Genomic DNA, 15743 nt, shown 5'->3' with positions numbered 1-15743 from the left:
ATGTCACAGGGGGCTACAACGGTAGTACCCTTAACTCACCTAACAATATTGTTAATCTATCCAACCACATATGCAGCCCGGCAGAAGAGTCTGTTCTATCTCGGGGACTCCCTTTCTGCCCCACCACCCCCACGCACATAATACAGTTCTGCGGTGATCTAGAAGCCTACTTTCGCCATTTATGACTCAAGGAATAGTTTCAACACACCACTGAACCCTGCACTGACCCACAGGAACCCTCCTACTGACACTACATAAAAAAGAATTCTGCGTAGACTCCTCCTGATGGTCGAAATGACAGACTGGACTTCTACATAGAGAGCTTCTGAAGACGTTTCACAGGCTAAAATTGTTAACAAACAGCATCACTTGCCCCATAACCTCAGCCATACAGAACACAACGCCATCCACAGCCTCAGAAACAACTCTGACATTATAATTAAAGGGGCTGACAAAGGAGGTGCTGTAGTCATCATGAACAGGTCAGATTATGAACTGGAAGCTTCCAGGCAACCCTCCAACACCACATTCTACAAGCCACTGTCCTCCAATCCCACTGAGGAGTACCAAAAGAAATTACACCATCTGCTCAAGAAACTCCCTGCATTGGCACAGGAACCAATCTACACAGACACACTCCTAGAACCATAAACAGGGGTATTCTACCTGGTACCCAAAATCCATAAACCTGGAACTCCAGGAAGCCCCATCATCTCAGCCATTGGCACTCTTACAGCAGGATTATCTAGCTATTTGGACTCTCTCCTCAAACCCTACACTACTAGCACTCCTAGCTATCTTCAAGACACCACCGACTTCCTGAGGAAACTACAATGCATTGGTGATCTTCCTGAAAACACCATCCTGGCCACCATGGATGTAGAAGTTCTTTACACCAATATTCCACATAAGGATGGACTACAAGCTGTGAGGAACAGTATCCCTGATAATGTCACGGCAAACCTGGTGGCTGAACTTTGTGACTTTGTCCTCACCCACAACTATTTCAGATTTGGGGACAACTTATACCTTCAAGTCAGCGGCACTGCTATGGATACCCACATGGCCCCACAGTATGCCAACATTTTTATGGCTACTTAGAACAACACTTCCTCAGCTCTTGTCCCCTAGCACCCCGCCTTTACTTGTGCTACATTGATGACATCTTCATCATATGGACCCACGGGAAGGAGGCCCTTGAAGAATTCCACCAGGATTTCAACAATTTCCACCCCACCCATCGACCTCAGCCTGGACCAGTCCACACAAGAGATCCACTTCCTGGACACTACAGTGCAAATAAATGATGGTCACATAAACACCACCCTATACTGGAAACCTACTGACCGCTATACTTACCTACATGCCTCCAGCTTCCATCCAGGACACATCATAAGAACATAAGAATGGCTATACTGGGTCAGACAAAAGGTCCATCCAGCCCAGCACCCTGTCTACCGACAGTGGCCAATGCCAGGTGCCCCAGACGGAGTGAACCTAACAGGTAATGATCTAGTGATCTCTCTCCTGCCATCCATCTCCACCCTCAACAAACAGAGGCTAGGGACACCATTCCTTACCCATCCTGGCTAATAGCCATTAATGGACTTAACCTCCATGAATTTATCCAGTTCTCTTTTAAACCCTGTTATAGTTCTAGCCTTCACAACCTCCTCAGGCAAGGAGTTCCGCAGGTTGACTGTGTGCTGAGTGAAGAACTTCCTTTTATTTGTTTTAAACCTGCTACCCATTAATTTCATTTGGTGGCCCCTAGTTCTTATATTATGGGAACAAGTAAATAACTTTTCCTTATTCACTTTCTCCATACCACTCATGATTTTATAGACCTCTATCATATTCCCCCCTTAGTCTCCTCTTTTCCAAGCTGAAAAGTCCTAGCCTCTTTAATCTCTCCTCATATGGGACCCGTTCCAAAGCCCCAAGCATTTTATTTACCCTTTTCTGAACTTTTTCTAATGCCAGTATATCTTTTTTGAGATGAGGGGACCACATCTGCACTTAGTATTCAAGATGTGGGCGTACCATGGATTTACATAAGGGCAATAAAATATTCTCCGATATCACACAATCCATTGTCTAGCCAAGCCCTAAAATATAACCGCATTTGCTCCAATCCCTCAGACAGAGACAAACACCTACAAGATCTTTACCAAGCATCTTAAAACTACAATACCCACTTGGGGAAATGAGAAAACAGATTGACAGAGCGAGACGGGTATCCAGAAGTCACCTACTACAGGACAGGCCCAACAAGGAAAATAACAGAACATCACTGGCCATCACATACAGCCCCCAACTAAAACCACTCCAGCACATCATCAATGATCTACAGCCTATCCTGGAAAATGATCTCTCACTCTCACAGACCTTGGGAGGCAGGCTAGTCCTTGCTTACAGGCAGCTCCCCAACCTGAAGCAAATACTCACCAGCAATTACACACCACACCACAGAAACATTAACCCAGGAACCAATCCCTGTAACAAACCCCATTGCCTACGTCTGTTCCCATATCTACTCTAGCAACACCATCATAGGACCCAACCACATCAGCCACACCATCGGGGCTCATTCACCTGCACATCTACCAATGTGATATATGCCATCACGTGCCAGCAATGCCCCTCTGCCATGTACACTGGCCAAACCCGACAGTCTCTACATAAAAGAATAAATGGACACAAATCAGACATCAGGAATGGTAACACAGAAAAGCCAGTAGGAGAACACTTCAATCTCCCTAGACATTCAATAACAGATTTAAAAGTAGCCATTCTTCAACAAAAAAAATTTCAAAAACAGACTTCAAAGAGTAATTGCAGAGCTACAATTCATTTGCAAACTTAACACCATTAATTTGGGCTTGAATACGGACTGGGAGTGGCTGGCTCACTACAAATGCAGTTTTCCCTCTCTTGGTATTGACACCTCCTCATCAATTATTGGGAGTGGACCACATCCACCCTGACGAAATTGGCCTTGTCAACACTGGTTCTCCACTTGTAAGGTAACTTCCTTCTGTTCATGTGCCAGTATATATATTTATGCCTGTATCTGTAATTTTCACTCCATGCATCTGAAAAAGGGGTTTTTTTACCCACGAAAGCTTATGCCCAAAATATATCTGTTAGTCTTTAAGGTGCCATCAGACTCCTCATAGCAAGAATGACATTCAGAGTATCGATATCCCCACATACCTCAAACATCCCCCTCAACTAACAAATCAACCAACCAACTCCACCCCAGCAAGAGCTTTTACCCCAAACAGAGAGGAGAGCCACAAACTTCAATAAATCTATTTGGGACTTTCTTATTGCCGTTGATTTTACATGAATGGGTCTCAGATACTATGATGATGATTGACTGCTCGGATAGACAGACAGAGATCAAGGCAACAATTGCAAATGGCACGTTCAATTATATGGGCGGAGCAAGGGAGATGGGACAGTGGTTGAGGAGGCAGGTAGGGTCAAGGGTTACTTTTTATGATAGGGAAGATTAAGCTGTGCTTATGTCGTAAAGTGAAGAAGCCTGGGGAAAGTGAGAGATTCAAGAGAAGGGCAAGGGAGGAGATGAGAGCGTAGATGAAGGAGATAAGCAAGCAAGAAGCAATGGGGTCACTGGAGCAGGTGTACAGGTTAGAGGAAAACAGGCAAGAAGCCTCAACTTCATTGATAGAGAGGGGATAAAGTGGTGAATAGGGCAGAGGAGGTCCTGTCAAATCTTGAAACCAGGGAAAAGCTGCACTAAAGCATGTCACGGTGCAAAAGTGTCTACACCAGGGGCTTGCACAACTATAGCTACACAGTCTGATGGCTGAAATCCCAGTGCAGACAAGGAAATAATTTCCTTATACCCTTCTTTGACAAACTACATCAAAGGCTCTTTGAAAGTCCTAATAAACAATGGAAATCAGTTCCCTTGTAACCACCATTTTGTCAACATCCTCAAAAATTTCAAACATCGAAGAGACCTGATCCTCCTTTACAGAAGCCAATTTTTCTCTATCACACCATGTCCACACAGGTGTTTTATAATAACCATTTCAGCCAAACAGGTATCCCTAATCCTCTGACTGACAGAAGCTGTGACTGTACGACAGTGGATGGATCGCTGGACAATTGTCCTGTTCTATTAATTCCCTCTGAAGCCTCTGGCACCAGCCACTGTCAGAGACAGAATACTGGGCTAGATGGACCGTTGGTCTGACTCAGTGTGGCCATTCTTATGTTCTTTATCTTCCTAGTACCATAGAAAAGTGAATTAGTCTGGAATTACAAAAAGAAACCTTGGAAACTATAATTAAAAAAAAAAAAAAAAAAAAGACATCTCACGTGTTCATCCACCCGCCTGCCTTCCACCAGACCATCCCTGCATTCTCTTCCACACCCAGATGCCCACCCATCCACCGCCAGGCCACCTTGCAAGCCTGCCACACGCTACCAAGTCACACCCATGTGCCCATCCATACACCCATCTGCTGCCAGGCCACTCCTGAGTGACAGACTGTGAGCTCACCAGGCTGCCCCCACAGGCCAATGCACCTGCGACCAGGCCACCCCATATGCCTGATTATCCACCCCCAGGCTGTCATAGAATCATAGAATATCAGGGTTGGAAGGGACCTCAGGAGGTCATTTAGTCCAACCACCTGCTCAAAGCAGGACCAATCCCCAACTAATTCATCCCCAGCCATCTACTTCCAGGCCACCCCCAGATGATTCCCTGTCTGCTGCCAGGCTGCTCCCACCTGCCAGGCCACCCCCACATGTCCATCCCCCCCAAGTATTCCCACCCACCTACCACCAGGCCACACCTGCATGTCTGCCAACTGCCATACTACCCCCGCACGCCTGCACATCTGAAACCCAGATGCCCCTGCTCACATGCCAGCTCACTACTCCCCACCACCAGGCCACACCTGCATGTCCACCCACACATGCACTGTCAAGCCACTCCACAGGCCAGCCCAATATATCAGGTGTATTCTCACAATATATTCCTTAACTAGTTCTGTAGGACACAAGTACAATGGTCATCATCTCTCAGTTCTCACACAAACAGCATACCACTTCAATGTCCCTAGCCTGGCAGATCTCACTGTATCTAGTGTTTGTAAATTACAAATTACACTCTAAACAGCCAGGATTGGCATGTCCTGAATTATGGAGACACTTAGGGAATCTGAAAAGTGAGCACTTAAGATTCCTGTGATCTTGATATAGAAGCCCTCAGCTGATGTCTTGGAAATGTCATAGCAGGGAGACCTCAAAAGAGAAAGTTCACACGATCATTGAAATTCATTCAGCATTTGTACTCCTAGGATTTTCCAGTACTCTGATGTTTGCTAAATTTAAAGTCTCCTTAAGAAATCCCAATGTCATAAGCTGTGATTGTTCTCAATCACTGGCAGGAACATCTGCAGAACATGTTCTCCAATAACGGTGGAATAGGGGCTTGCAATTCCCCATAAATGGAGAGCTTGAGTGTCAGGAGGTCTCCAAACACTGTAGTAATCTTATAAAGATTTAATGATTCCTTAAAGCATAGCACCCAGACCATCTAAGATTCCCTAACCAACGAGTGCCTATGGACTGCTAAGGACCTGCAGAGCTAATCTCTTAGAACCCCTCAAAGCCACCTGTTAGGTAGCCAGAAGATACAGGAGAGCTAAGTATAAGACAAGTACCAGAGGCAGCACCATTCAAGGCTTTACTGGGCTTTCATCAGAATTAAAAAACAAACAAACACACAAAAGTTTGACAACAGAACCAAGTGTCCAATGAGCCCATTAGGGTCAGAACCAGTTCAGACCCTGCACTGTGATCAGGTTCAAAAGCAAACCATTCACCATTCATGGAGAGTCAAGAGCAGAAATTGCAGCACACATTCCCCCAAACCCAACCCTGTATTACCAATGACTCCGTGCATGTTCTGGGGGCTTCACAGATCCCTGTGTTCTAGCTATACGGCATTTCGCCGAAGCCCCCAGAAGATATTGTAGGGGCTGCTTTCAGCCCATCACAGAGCCTCCAGTCTCCACTCACTCCTCTATTCAGACCAAGCCAGCTCACTAACTTTCCCGACTCACCACCCCATGGACCAGAAACTCAAAAAGTTTGCTTTTCGTAGCTTTGCGAGCCCCTCCTGTAACTTCATCTGTAGCCATCAGGGTCTGCTCAGCCTCTCTCACTCTCTCTCTTCCTCTTTCTTTCCCTTTTCTGCCTTTTTCTCCAACTCTCCCCTCTGAGTCCTGCTGGGCTCTCACACTTCTAATAGAGCTGAGTGGGGAGGGGGCCCCTTCAGGGTTTTCCTGACGGCCCACTCACGCTAATCCTCAGCTGCTGCATTCCTCAACTGATAAGCCAGAAATAGTTTGTGCTGCCGGGTTCTCTGTGTTTACTCTGCAGGGACAGAAAATCCAGCTTTTTAAACCTCTCTGTCCAAACAACAGAGATAAGCAGGAGGCAAACTGAAAACACGTCTAAGCTTTTTAGTAGTAGGGCAACCTCTCCTCCTCAGCATGAGGGGTGGCAGATTCTGAGCAATGGGATGGGGGGGGGGGGAGGCAGGGCTTCGGCAATGACATGAAACTCAGTCCTCACAGATTTCAGAGTAGCAGCCGTGTTAGTCTGTATTCGCAAAAAGAAAAGGAGTACTTGTGGCACCTTAGAGACTAACAAATTTATTAGAGCATAAGCTTTCGTGAGCTACAGCTCACTTCATTTGTTAGTCTCTAAGGTGCCACAAGTACTCCTTTTCTTAGTCCTCACAGAGAGATTTTTCCAGTTGGAAAATGCACCAGGCAAGCAGTGAGAAACAATGGCTTTCCCCTGCTCCCACTACTCCTCCTGCACTGTATTTTCAGGCCTTTTCCCCAGAGACCTGGCAGGCAGCACACACAAACATTCACTGGCAGCATTTCCAGCAAATGAGACTGAGAACTAAGCCCTTTAGACAAGAAAGAGAAATAGCAGGGGGGAGAGAGAGAGAGAGAGAGAGAGAGAGCGTGTGTAAGAAAGAGTGTGAGAACGTGTGTGTGTGTGTGTGTGTGTGTGTGTGTGTGTGTGTGTGAGTGAGAGAGACAAAACAGAAAAAGGACACAGAGAAGGGGAGTCTGTGAAAAAAGGAGTGCGTGTAGCATAGAGCTAGTGACTGGGGCATGCTGCTTGATTTGCTGCTCCCCTTCTACAATGCCCCCATAACCTTGCCAGGGTGACCTGCCCTTATTCTTACATACTAGAGTGACAGACACCACAAAGGTGATTGATGGGCACAAACAATAACACCATGGGTGCCATTAAGCATAAATATCAAGTCAGGTGTAACAAAAAGCCTAATGTAAACAAGAAAGCATGTCTTCCCCAGGAAATAAAAGCTGCATACTAAAGAGATGGGTAAAGTAAAAAAACATTGACTATGGATTTTACATATGTATGCAGTATTGTAGCCATATCAGCCCCAGGGCATTAGAGTGACAAGGTGGCTGAGGTTACTGGATTTTACAGCCCATTTCATACTGCAAATGCCCTAAGACTTCACCCAGCAAATGAGTTAGACACTGGCAATTCAGTGACTGTAGACAAACATAGCAGCCATTCCCTACTTAGCAGGGCTGGCTCTTCCATAATGGTAGAATGTATTTATTTGAGCATAAGCTTTCGTGAGCTACAGCTCACTTCATCGGATGCATTCGGTGGAAATGAAGTGAGCTGTAGCTCACGGAAGCTTACGCTCAAATAAATTTGTTAGTCTCTAAGGTGCCACAAGTACTCCTTTTCTTTTTTGCGAATACAGACTAACACGGCTGTCTCTCCTCCATTTTTGGTGAGGCAGCATCTGGCTTGTATCTCTTCAGTTTCATCTCCCTTTCAGGTCCCAAAAACATACTGAAATGCATGGGCCATCCTTTCTAGCCCTTTGTCCTGCTTTTAGCACAACAAACACTGCCAAGTCCTCATCACAAAACACATCCATCTCTGGTTGCTGCCATCTTTGGGGAAATCACCAACTTCAGTGGCAACAGGATTATTGAAACATCTCTCTTATGGTATTCCTATTATTTCTAATGTGGATCCCAATCAGTGCCCATTTTATTAATCAGTATACCAATAACTAACACAGAGTTAATTAACCAAATCCAGACTGGATGCCTTCCTGGAAGATATGTTAGCCAACAAGTGACTGGGCTCAATGCAGGGATAATAGGGTGAAATCTACTGGTCTGTGCTATCCGGTAGGTCAGACTATATGATCTAACAGTCCCTTATGGCCTTAAACTCTATGAATCTATGAACAGTTCCAGCCTCAGAGAGATCACAATATCAAATAGATAGAAAAATCTCCTAATTCATTCCCGTCTTCTGTATGATTGGATGGGAGCTATATTAGAAGGGTTATTTATTATAGCTCCCATCCAATCATACAGAAGATGGGAATGAATTAGGAGATTTTTCTATCTATTTGATATTGTGATCTCTCTGAGGCTGGAACTGCATCCGATGAAGTGAGCTGTAGCTCACGAAAGCTTATGCTCAAATAAATTTGTTAGTCTCTAAGGTGCCACAAGTATTCCTTTTCTTTTTGCGAATACAGACTAACATGGCTGCTACTCTAAAATCTTCTAATACAGTCTCCCCCTTATATAATCAAATATATCTACTCACAAAAGATAAATACATCATTTACACAGACAGACACACAAATATACAGACAGATACAAAGGCTCAACACACACAGAGGATATTAAAACTGCTGTCACTCAGCCACAAGGCAAGACATAAGGTTGCAAAGACACAGCTCTCCAGAATCAGCCTAGCTGATGTAAGAAAAGACATTTATTGTCTAGCTCCTCTGTTTCAGGTGTTTATAGCACTCCCACAAGTTTATGGATAGACCTTCATCCCAATGCCACAAAAAGCAGAACCTCATCCAAATCTATTTATCATAAAAGCACCCCCATCCCCACTCAGCCCCCGTCACTGTAGTATTTGAGCAATGAATGTGTGAAAGGAGTGTCTTGTGGTGTAGGACTACGCCTTGCCTCAGCCAGTGCTGGCTGCTGCAGCAGTCAAAACAGGAATCCCCCTTAATGTCCCCCCATCTCTCCTCCAGTCACTGAAGCACCAACAGCACCAAATGGCAACGGCTTTTCTCCCAGCAGTGCAGGCAGGGAGAGCCAGGGAGCAGGAGCTAGTGGTCCCACAGCTGGAGCACAAAGACAGCCTGGGCCCCTGACCTGTGGTAAGCCTGGAGCCGGGATGTGCTGTACACATTCCTTCCCAGCAGGACGCTGCCTGTGAGCACTGGGGTCCCTGGAGCAGATGAGAGACAGCAGAAGGAAGTGAGCATGCTCAGTGAGCAAACTCTCTCTGTGAAGGTCAGCCCCTGGCCTAGCTGCAGGACTCAAAAGGCAGCAGCTGGAGGGAGGGAGAAAAGGAGGGTGAGGAAGGATGGACTAGGAAAGTTAACTCCTTCTGTCCCAGAAAACATGGCTTGTGCATCTCACAATGACCTACTCTCATTGCACACACCAGCCCCCTGAGAATGCCCTGAATGTCCCTATTCCCACAGAGTGGGACCCGCAGGAGGCAGCACAGGGTCTCTGCCCTGGAACAAAGAAACCATTCACGCTCAGACAGAAGCTGTAGACCTGGAGTGTTCTCTGTGGAGGCCTTGACAGAAACAGAGCGAAAGCTGCAGTACTCTGGTGGGGAGAGGGAGGGAGAAGGACCTCACAGCCTTATCTATGGGAGGGGGAGTAGGGAGATCCCCATCCCTATAGCATTCTCTAAAGAGGGGAAGAGACCCTCCTTCCCCCAGTGTTCACTGTGGAATACAGGGAAAGACCTGTCTTGCCTGGGGGACACACGGAGATCAAACAAGCTTTGCACCCACCTTGTTTTCCTGTTCCTTTTACTAATCGCTTTTTGGCCCCTAGGTGAAAGCATTTTAGTAGTCTGAGGAGCAGTAACAGAGACACCTCATTCCCTCCATCCTCCTTCCCTGGGCCCAGTCTTTCCTAGAGTCAGAAGTCCCCAGACCTGGGCCTCTTATCTAAAATATAGTCTATAAAGCAGAATCTGGGATATTTTAAGGACATTTTGACTGACCCACTTATTTAAAACTGGATGTGACAAATCCACTCAGGAGGAGTCTGAAAAACACTTGCTATAGAATTTAAGCTTTCATTAAAAACAAAGGTTTCAGAGTAGCAGCCGTGTTAGTCTGTATTCGCAAAAAGAAAAGGAGTACCCGTGGCACCTTAGAGACTAACAAATTTATTAGAGCATAAGCTTTCGTGAGCTACAGCATCCGATGAAGTGAGCTGTAGCTCACGAAAGCTTATGCTCTAATAAATTTGTTAGTCTCTAAGGTGCCACGGGTACTCCTTTTCTTTTTATTAAAAACAAAACAAAAGTTTAGTCCTTATGGTTATGAAAGAACCTTCCGGATGTGACCACAACGCAACCCTGTCTGCCTGAGTCTGCAGACAGGAACACAGGATGTGCAGTGTCAGATCAGACTGGTGGCACATGTAATTCAATATTCTATTTCCACCAGTCTCAGATGCTTAAGAGGAAGGTATCCATTATGGCTTTTGTTTTGGGGTTTTGTTTGCAGTTATGGTTGCAATGGGGGAGGTTTAGATTGGATATTAGGAAAAACTTTTTCACTAAGAGGGTGGTGAAACACTGGAATGCGTTACCTAGGGAGGTGGTAGAATCTCCTTCCTTAGAGGTTTTTAAGGTCAGGCTTGACAAAGCCCTGGCTGGGATGATTTAACTGGGACTTGGTCCTGCTTTGAGCAGGGGGTTGGACTAGATGACCTTCTGGGGTCCCTTCCAACCCTGATATTCTATGATTCTATGATTCTATGATTCTATGGAATAATCTCGCAAGTTAAATTTGTTCTTAATCCAGTTTGTGGTTGGTTTATTTATTATGCCCTGAAGCAGAAAGGGATTAGATCTCTATATATATATTTTACCCTAATTTAACTGTAGTTATTGTCATTCATTCTAGTAATCCCCCCAAAAAAAATTAAAGATAAATTAAAAGAAAGTCAAACACTCAAAAGTTAGGGAACACCATAAGAATGGCCATACTGGGTCAGACCAATGATCCATCTAGCCCAATAGCTTGTCTTCTCACTGTGGCCAATGGCAGGTGCTTCAAAGGAAATGAACAGACCAGGCAATCATGGAGTGATCCATCACCAGTCGTCCACTCCCAGCTTCTGGAAGTCAGAGGCTAGAGCCACCCAGAGCATGGGGTTGCATCCCTGACCATTTAAGATAATAGCTATTAATGGACCTATCATCCATGAATTTATCTCATTCTTTTTGAACACCATTATAGTTTTGGCCCTCACAACATCCCCTGGCAATGAGCTCCACAGGTTGAATGTGCATTGTGTGAAGAAATACTTCCTTTTGTTTTAAACCTGCTGCCTATTAATTTCATTCGGTGACCACTAGTTCTTACCTTATGAGAAGAAGTAAATAACACTTCCTTAGTCACTTTCTCCACACCATTCAAGTATTTATAGATATCTGTCATATTCCCCCCTTAGTCATCCCTTTTCCAAGCTGAAATATCCCAGTCTTTTAAATTTCTCCTCATAGGGAAGCTGTTTCATACCCTTAATCATTTTTGTTGCCCTTCTCTTGTATCTTTTTTGAGATGTAATGACCAGAACTGCATGCAGTATTCAAGTTGTGGATGTACCACTGGTATATATCATGGTATTATATTTTCTGTCTTACTGTATTATCTATCCCTTTCCTAATGGTTGCTAACATTAAGTGAATGTTTTCAGAGAACTCACCACAAAGACTCCACAATGGGTTTCTTGAATGGTAACAGCTAATTTAGATCCCATCATTTTGTATGTATAGCTTTTATTATGTTTTATGTGTGCATTATTTTGCATTTATCAGCACTGAATTTCATCTGCCATTTTGTTGCCCAGTCACCCAGTTTTCTGAGATCCCTTTGTAACTCTTCACGGTCTGCTTTGGACTTAACTATCTTGTATAATTTTATATGTCTGCAAATGTTGCTACCTCACTGTTTAGGCTTTTTTCCAGATTATTTATGAATATGGACACCACTCTCTCGCCATTATGAAAACTGATCTTTTATTCTTACCCTGTTTCCTGTCTTTTAACCAGCTACTGATCCACGAGAGCACTGTCCCTCTTATCCCATGACTGCATACTAAGAGTCTTCTGTGAGGGACCTTGTCAAAGGCTTTCTGAAAGTTCAGCTACACTATATCCACTGGATCACCTTCTACACATTTGTTGACCCCCTCAAATAATTGTAATACAGTGATTTTCAACCTTTTTTCATTTGCAGATCCCTAAAAAATGTCAAATAGAGATGTGGACCCCTCTGGCAATCTTAGATAGTCTGTAGAGCTGCAGAGGGCCGCGGACCACAGGTTGAAAACCACTGTTCTATGGTAATGACAACCTTTCACAGGCCCCTTAGACGTAGTGTGTGGACCCCTAGAGGTCCATGGACATCAGCTTGAAAACCACTGTTCTAATAGGTTTCAGAGTAGCAGCCATGTTAGTCTGTATTCACAAAAAGAAAAGGAGTACTTGTGGCACCTTAGAAACTAACAAATTTATTTGAGCATAAGCTTTCGTGAGCTACAGCTCACTTCATCGGATGCATTCCGTGGAAAATACAGTGTGGAGATTTATATACATAGAGAACATGAAACAATGGGTGTTACCATACACACTGTAACCAGAGTGATCACTTAAGGTGAGCTATTACCAGCAGGAGAGCTGGGGGGGAAGGGGGACCTTTTGTAGCGATAATCAAGGTGGGCCATTGCCAGCAGTTGTCAAGAATGTCTAAGGAACAGTGGGGGGGATAAACATGGGGAAATAGTTTTACTTTGTGTAATGACCCATCCACTTCCAGTCTCTATTCAAGCCTAAGTTAATTGTATCCAGTTTGCAAATTAATTCCAATTCAGCAGTCTCTCGTTGGAGTCTGTTTTTGAAGCTTTTTTGTTGAAGTATAGCCACTTTTAGATCTGTAATCGAGTGACCAGAGAGATTGAAGTGTTCTCCAATTGGTTTTTGAATGTTATAATTCTTGACGTCTGATTTGTGTCCATTTATTCTTTAACATAGAGACTGTCCAGTTTGACCAATGTACATGGCAGAGGGGCATTGCTGGCACATGATGGCATATATAACATTGGTAGATGTGCAGGTGAACGAGCCTCTGATATTGTGGCTGATGTAATTAGGCCCTATGATGGTGTCCCCTGAATAGATATGTGGACACAGTTGGCAACGGGCTTTGTTGCAAGGATAGGTTCCTGGGTTAGTGGTTCTATTGTGTGGTTGCTGGTGAGTATTTGCTTCAGGTTGGGGGAATGTCTGTAAGCAAGGACTGGCCTGTCTCCCAAGATCTGTGAGAGTGATGGGTTGTCCTTCAGGATAGGTTGTAGATCCTTGATGATGCGTTGGAGAGGTTTTAGTTGGGGGCTGAAGGTGATGGCTAGTGGCATTCTGTTATTTTCTTGGTTGGGCCTGTCCTGTAGTAGGTGACTTCTGGGTACTCTTCTGGCTCTGTCAATCTGTTTCTTCACTTCAGCAGGTGGGTATTGTAGTTGTAAGAATGCTTGATAGAGATCTTGTAGGTGTTTGTCTCTGTCTGAGGGGTTGGAGCAAATGCGGTTGTATCGTAGAGCTTGGCTGTAGACAATGGATCGTGTGGTGTGGTCTGGATGAAAGCCATTACCCTCTGATCCCACTGAAAGCCCAGCTCTCTTCCCCATTCCTGCTGCTCTAATTGCGCCACCAGCACCAGCTTACATATAACAAGGGCTCCATGCATTCTTCTATGCCCCCCCGCAAAGATTCCCTTCCCATTCCCCTCTATTTCAGGGACTCCCTGCAATGCCCACTCTCCTCCTTCATGCCAGGAGCTTTGTGCCACCCCATTCCTCCCATACCTGGGGCTCTGTATGCCCCCTTCTTCGTCCTCTCCCCCCCCCCCGGCGTACCACAAGCCAGGGGCTCTGTGTCCCTCATGTCCCCTTCCTATCATACCACTGTCCCTGCCACACGCCAAGGGATTAGTGTGCTCCCTTATCACCTCTTCACCACTATGGCAGGAGCTCCATAGTGCCCCACATTCTCCTATACTCGTTACTCCACCTTCTCCACTGTGCCAGTGGGTCTGTGTACCCCATTCCACCATGCCTCGAATACCAAGCTCTCCCCCCAACACACACATTCTTATTTTTCTTTCTGCCTGGGAGAGAACTCATTCAGGGTGTCAATATTTTTCCACTATTGGTATTGGAAGGATCAGCAAAACTGGGGAGGTGGGGGTGTGAGGTATTCTTATGCTGGAATGTGTTAATGGCTGCCATCAACCAGTTCTTTGATCTACAAAAAGGAAAGGAGGACTTGTGGCACCTTAGAGACTAACAAATTTATTTAAGCATAAGCTTTCGTGAGCTACAGCTCACTTCATCAGATGCATTTAGTGATCTAGACAGTTCTGAAGCTGCTGCTAACCAGATCCCAGGGGCTCCATGTCCCCCCATTTTTCCCTTTCAGCTTTTCCAATTTTCACCAAAATCAATAAGGTTCTAGCCATTGATCCCTAGAATATTCTCTGAAATTTTAAAACTGTTCAAAAGTTAGTGCATTACTAACAAACAGAGAAATGCCATCAAGTTGAGAATAAGGCCTCATTTTGCTTGGCAAGTTATTTTGGTGCTGACAAAATTTTCTTGAGGAACACAAGTGAGAAAAGAGAAATGGTGATTTTTCAACAGTTTGTACCTCAGCTAAATGGGAGAAAGAAAAAGCAGTTCTTCAGCTAGAGGATTTTCCCCTTGCCGCATCTCAAAAACCTGCTGCAAGTAGTGGAAGTATTCATGTTTCTCAATAAAAGGTAACACGATTTTTTTATAATAAAAAGTATTAGACATGCTAATACAGTGGTTGCTGTCAAGTCCCCCTGTAATGTCCCCTCCTCCTCTCCCTCTATTAATTTACTCACACAGCTTCAATTACCATCTGTACACAAATAAACCATAGATCTACCTCTTTACACCCATTCTGTCTTTGTCCATCCTGTCCTTCATAAGGCCCGTCTCTCTAATGTCTCTCTGGGAGCGTCTCACCACAAGATTAAATTTAATGTGGCCCAAACTGAACTCTGGTCTTTCTTCCAAACCCTCCCCACTACTGCAAATCTCCATTGACAATACCACCATTTTCTCCCTATTACTCCAGGTCCATAACTTGTAAGTCAGCTCTGACTCTGGCTCTCCCTTGTCCATCCAGGCTACATCCTAATGTTGCCCCTCCTTCCTTCATAACTCCATTTCTCTCTATCCCCACAATGGAAGTTCTCATCATCTCCTGTCTTGATCATTGTGACTTCTTCCTCTCCAACTTCCCTCACACCCACATCACCTCCCAGCAGTGCAATTACAACAAAACACTGCTGCTGAGAGTCTTCAGAGTCAGGCACTCTGACTGTGTCACCTCCCCATGACCTTTGAATTCATCCACTGCACCAAGTTCAAGCTTCTTGTCCTTTCTGCTCTTGTTTCTTATCATATCTCCCCTCTGTTCTGTCAGTGCTGCCAGTCTTGCTCCTTTCTCCTCCAACTATCTTTTCACTTTTTTCCACATTGCCACTTACACTTGGAATGCACCGCCCTCTGCTG

General features: G+C 44.9%; 1 protein-coding gene and 1 long non-coding RNA gene across 3 annotated transcripts in view; one reads left to right on the top strand and one right to left on the bottom strand.

Moving 5' to 3' along the window:
• SMARCD3 (SWI/SNF related, matrix associated, actin dependent regulator of chromatin, subfamily d, member 3) overlaps positions 1 to 9435 on the bottom strand; it is a 161919-nt gene extending 152484 nt beyond the window's left edge. The window contains exon 1 of one of the 2 annotated variants that reach the window (XM_038391445.2): positions 9258 to 9435. Coding sequence is in view for 1 of the 2 variants with exons in the window: in XM_038391438.2 (XP_038247366.1) it covers positions 6111 to 6188 (78 nt within the window). In the remaining variant the exon portion in view is untranslated. Of the gene's footprint in view, positions 1 to 6110; positions 6306 to 9257 lie in introns of those variants that run through there. The other variant, XM_038391438.2, reaches the window with a different exon arrangement.
• LOC119851506 overlaps positions 9146 to 15743 on the top strand; it is a 31988-nt gene continuing 25390 nt past the window's right edge. Inside the window, exon 1 of the long non-coding RNA XR_005291270.2 lies at positions 9146 to 9262. This is a non-coding gene — a long non-coding RNA (uncharacterized LOC119851506). The remainder of the gene's footprint in view (positions 9263 to 15743) is intronic.

The sequence above is a fragment of the Dermochelys coriacea genome, chromosome 2, assembly GCF_009764565.3.
Source record: "Dermochelys coriacea isolate rDerCor1 chromosome 2, rDerCor1.pri.v4, whole genome shotgun sequence".
Lineage (NCBI taxonomy): Eukaryota > Metazoa > Chordata > Testudines > Dermochelyidae > Dermochelys > Dermochelys coriacea.
This window is presented reverse-complemented; position numbering and strand designations above follow the sequence as displayed.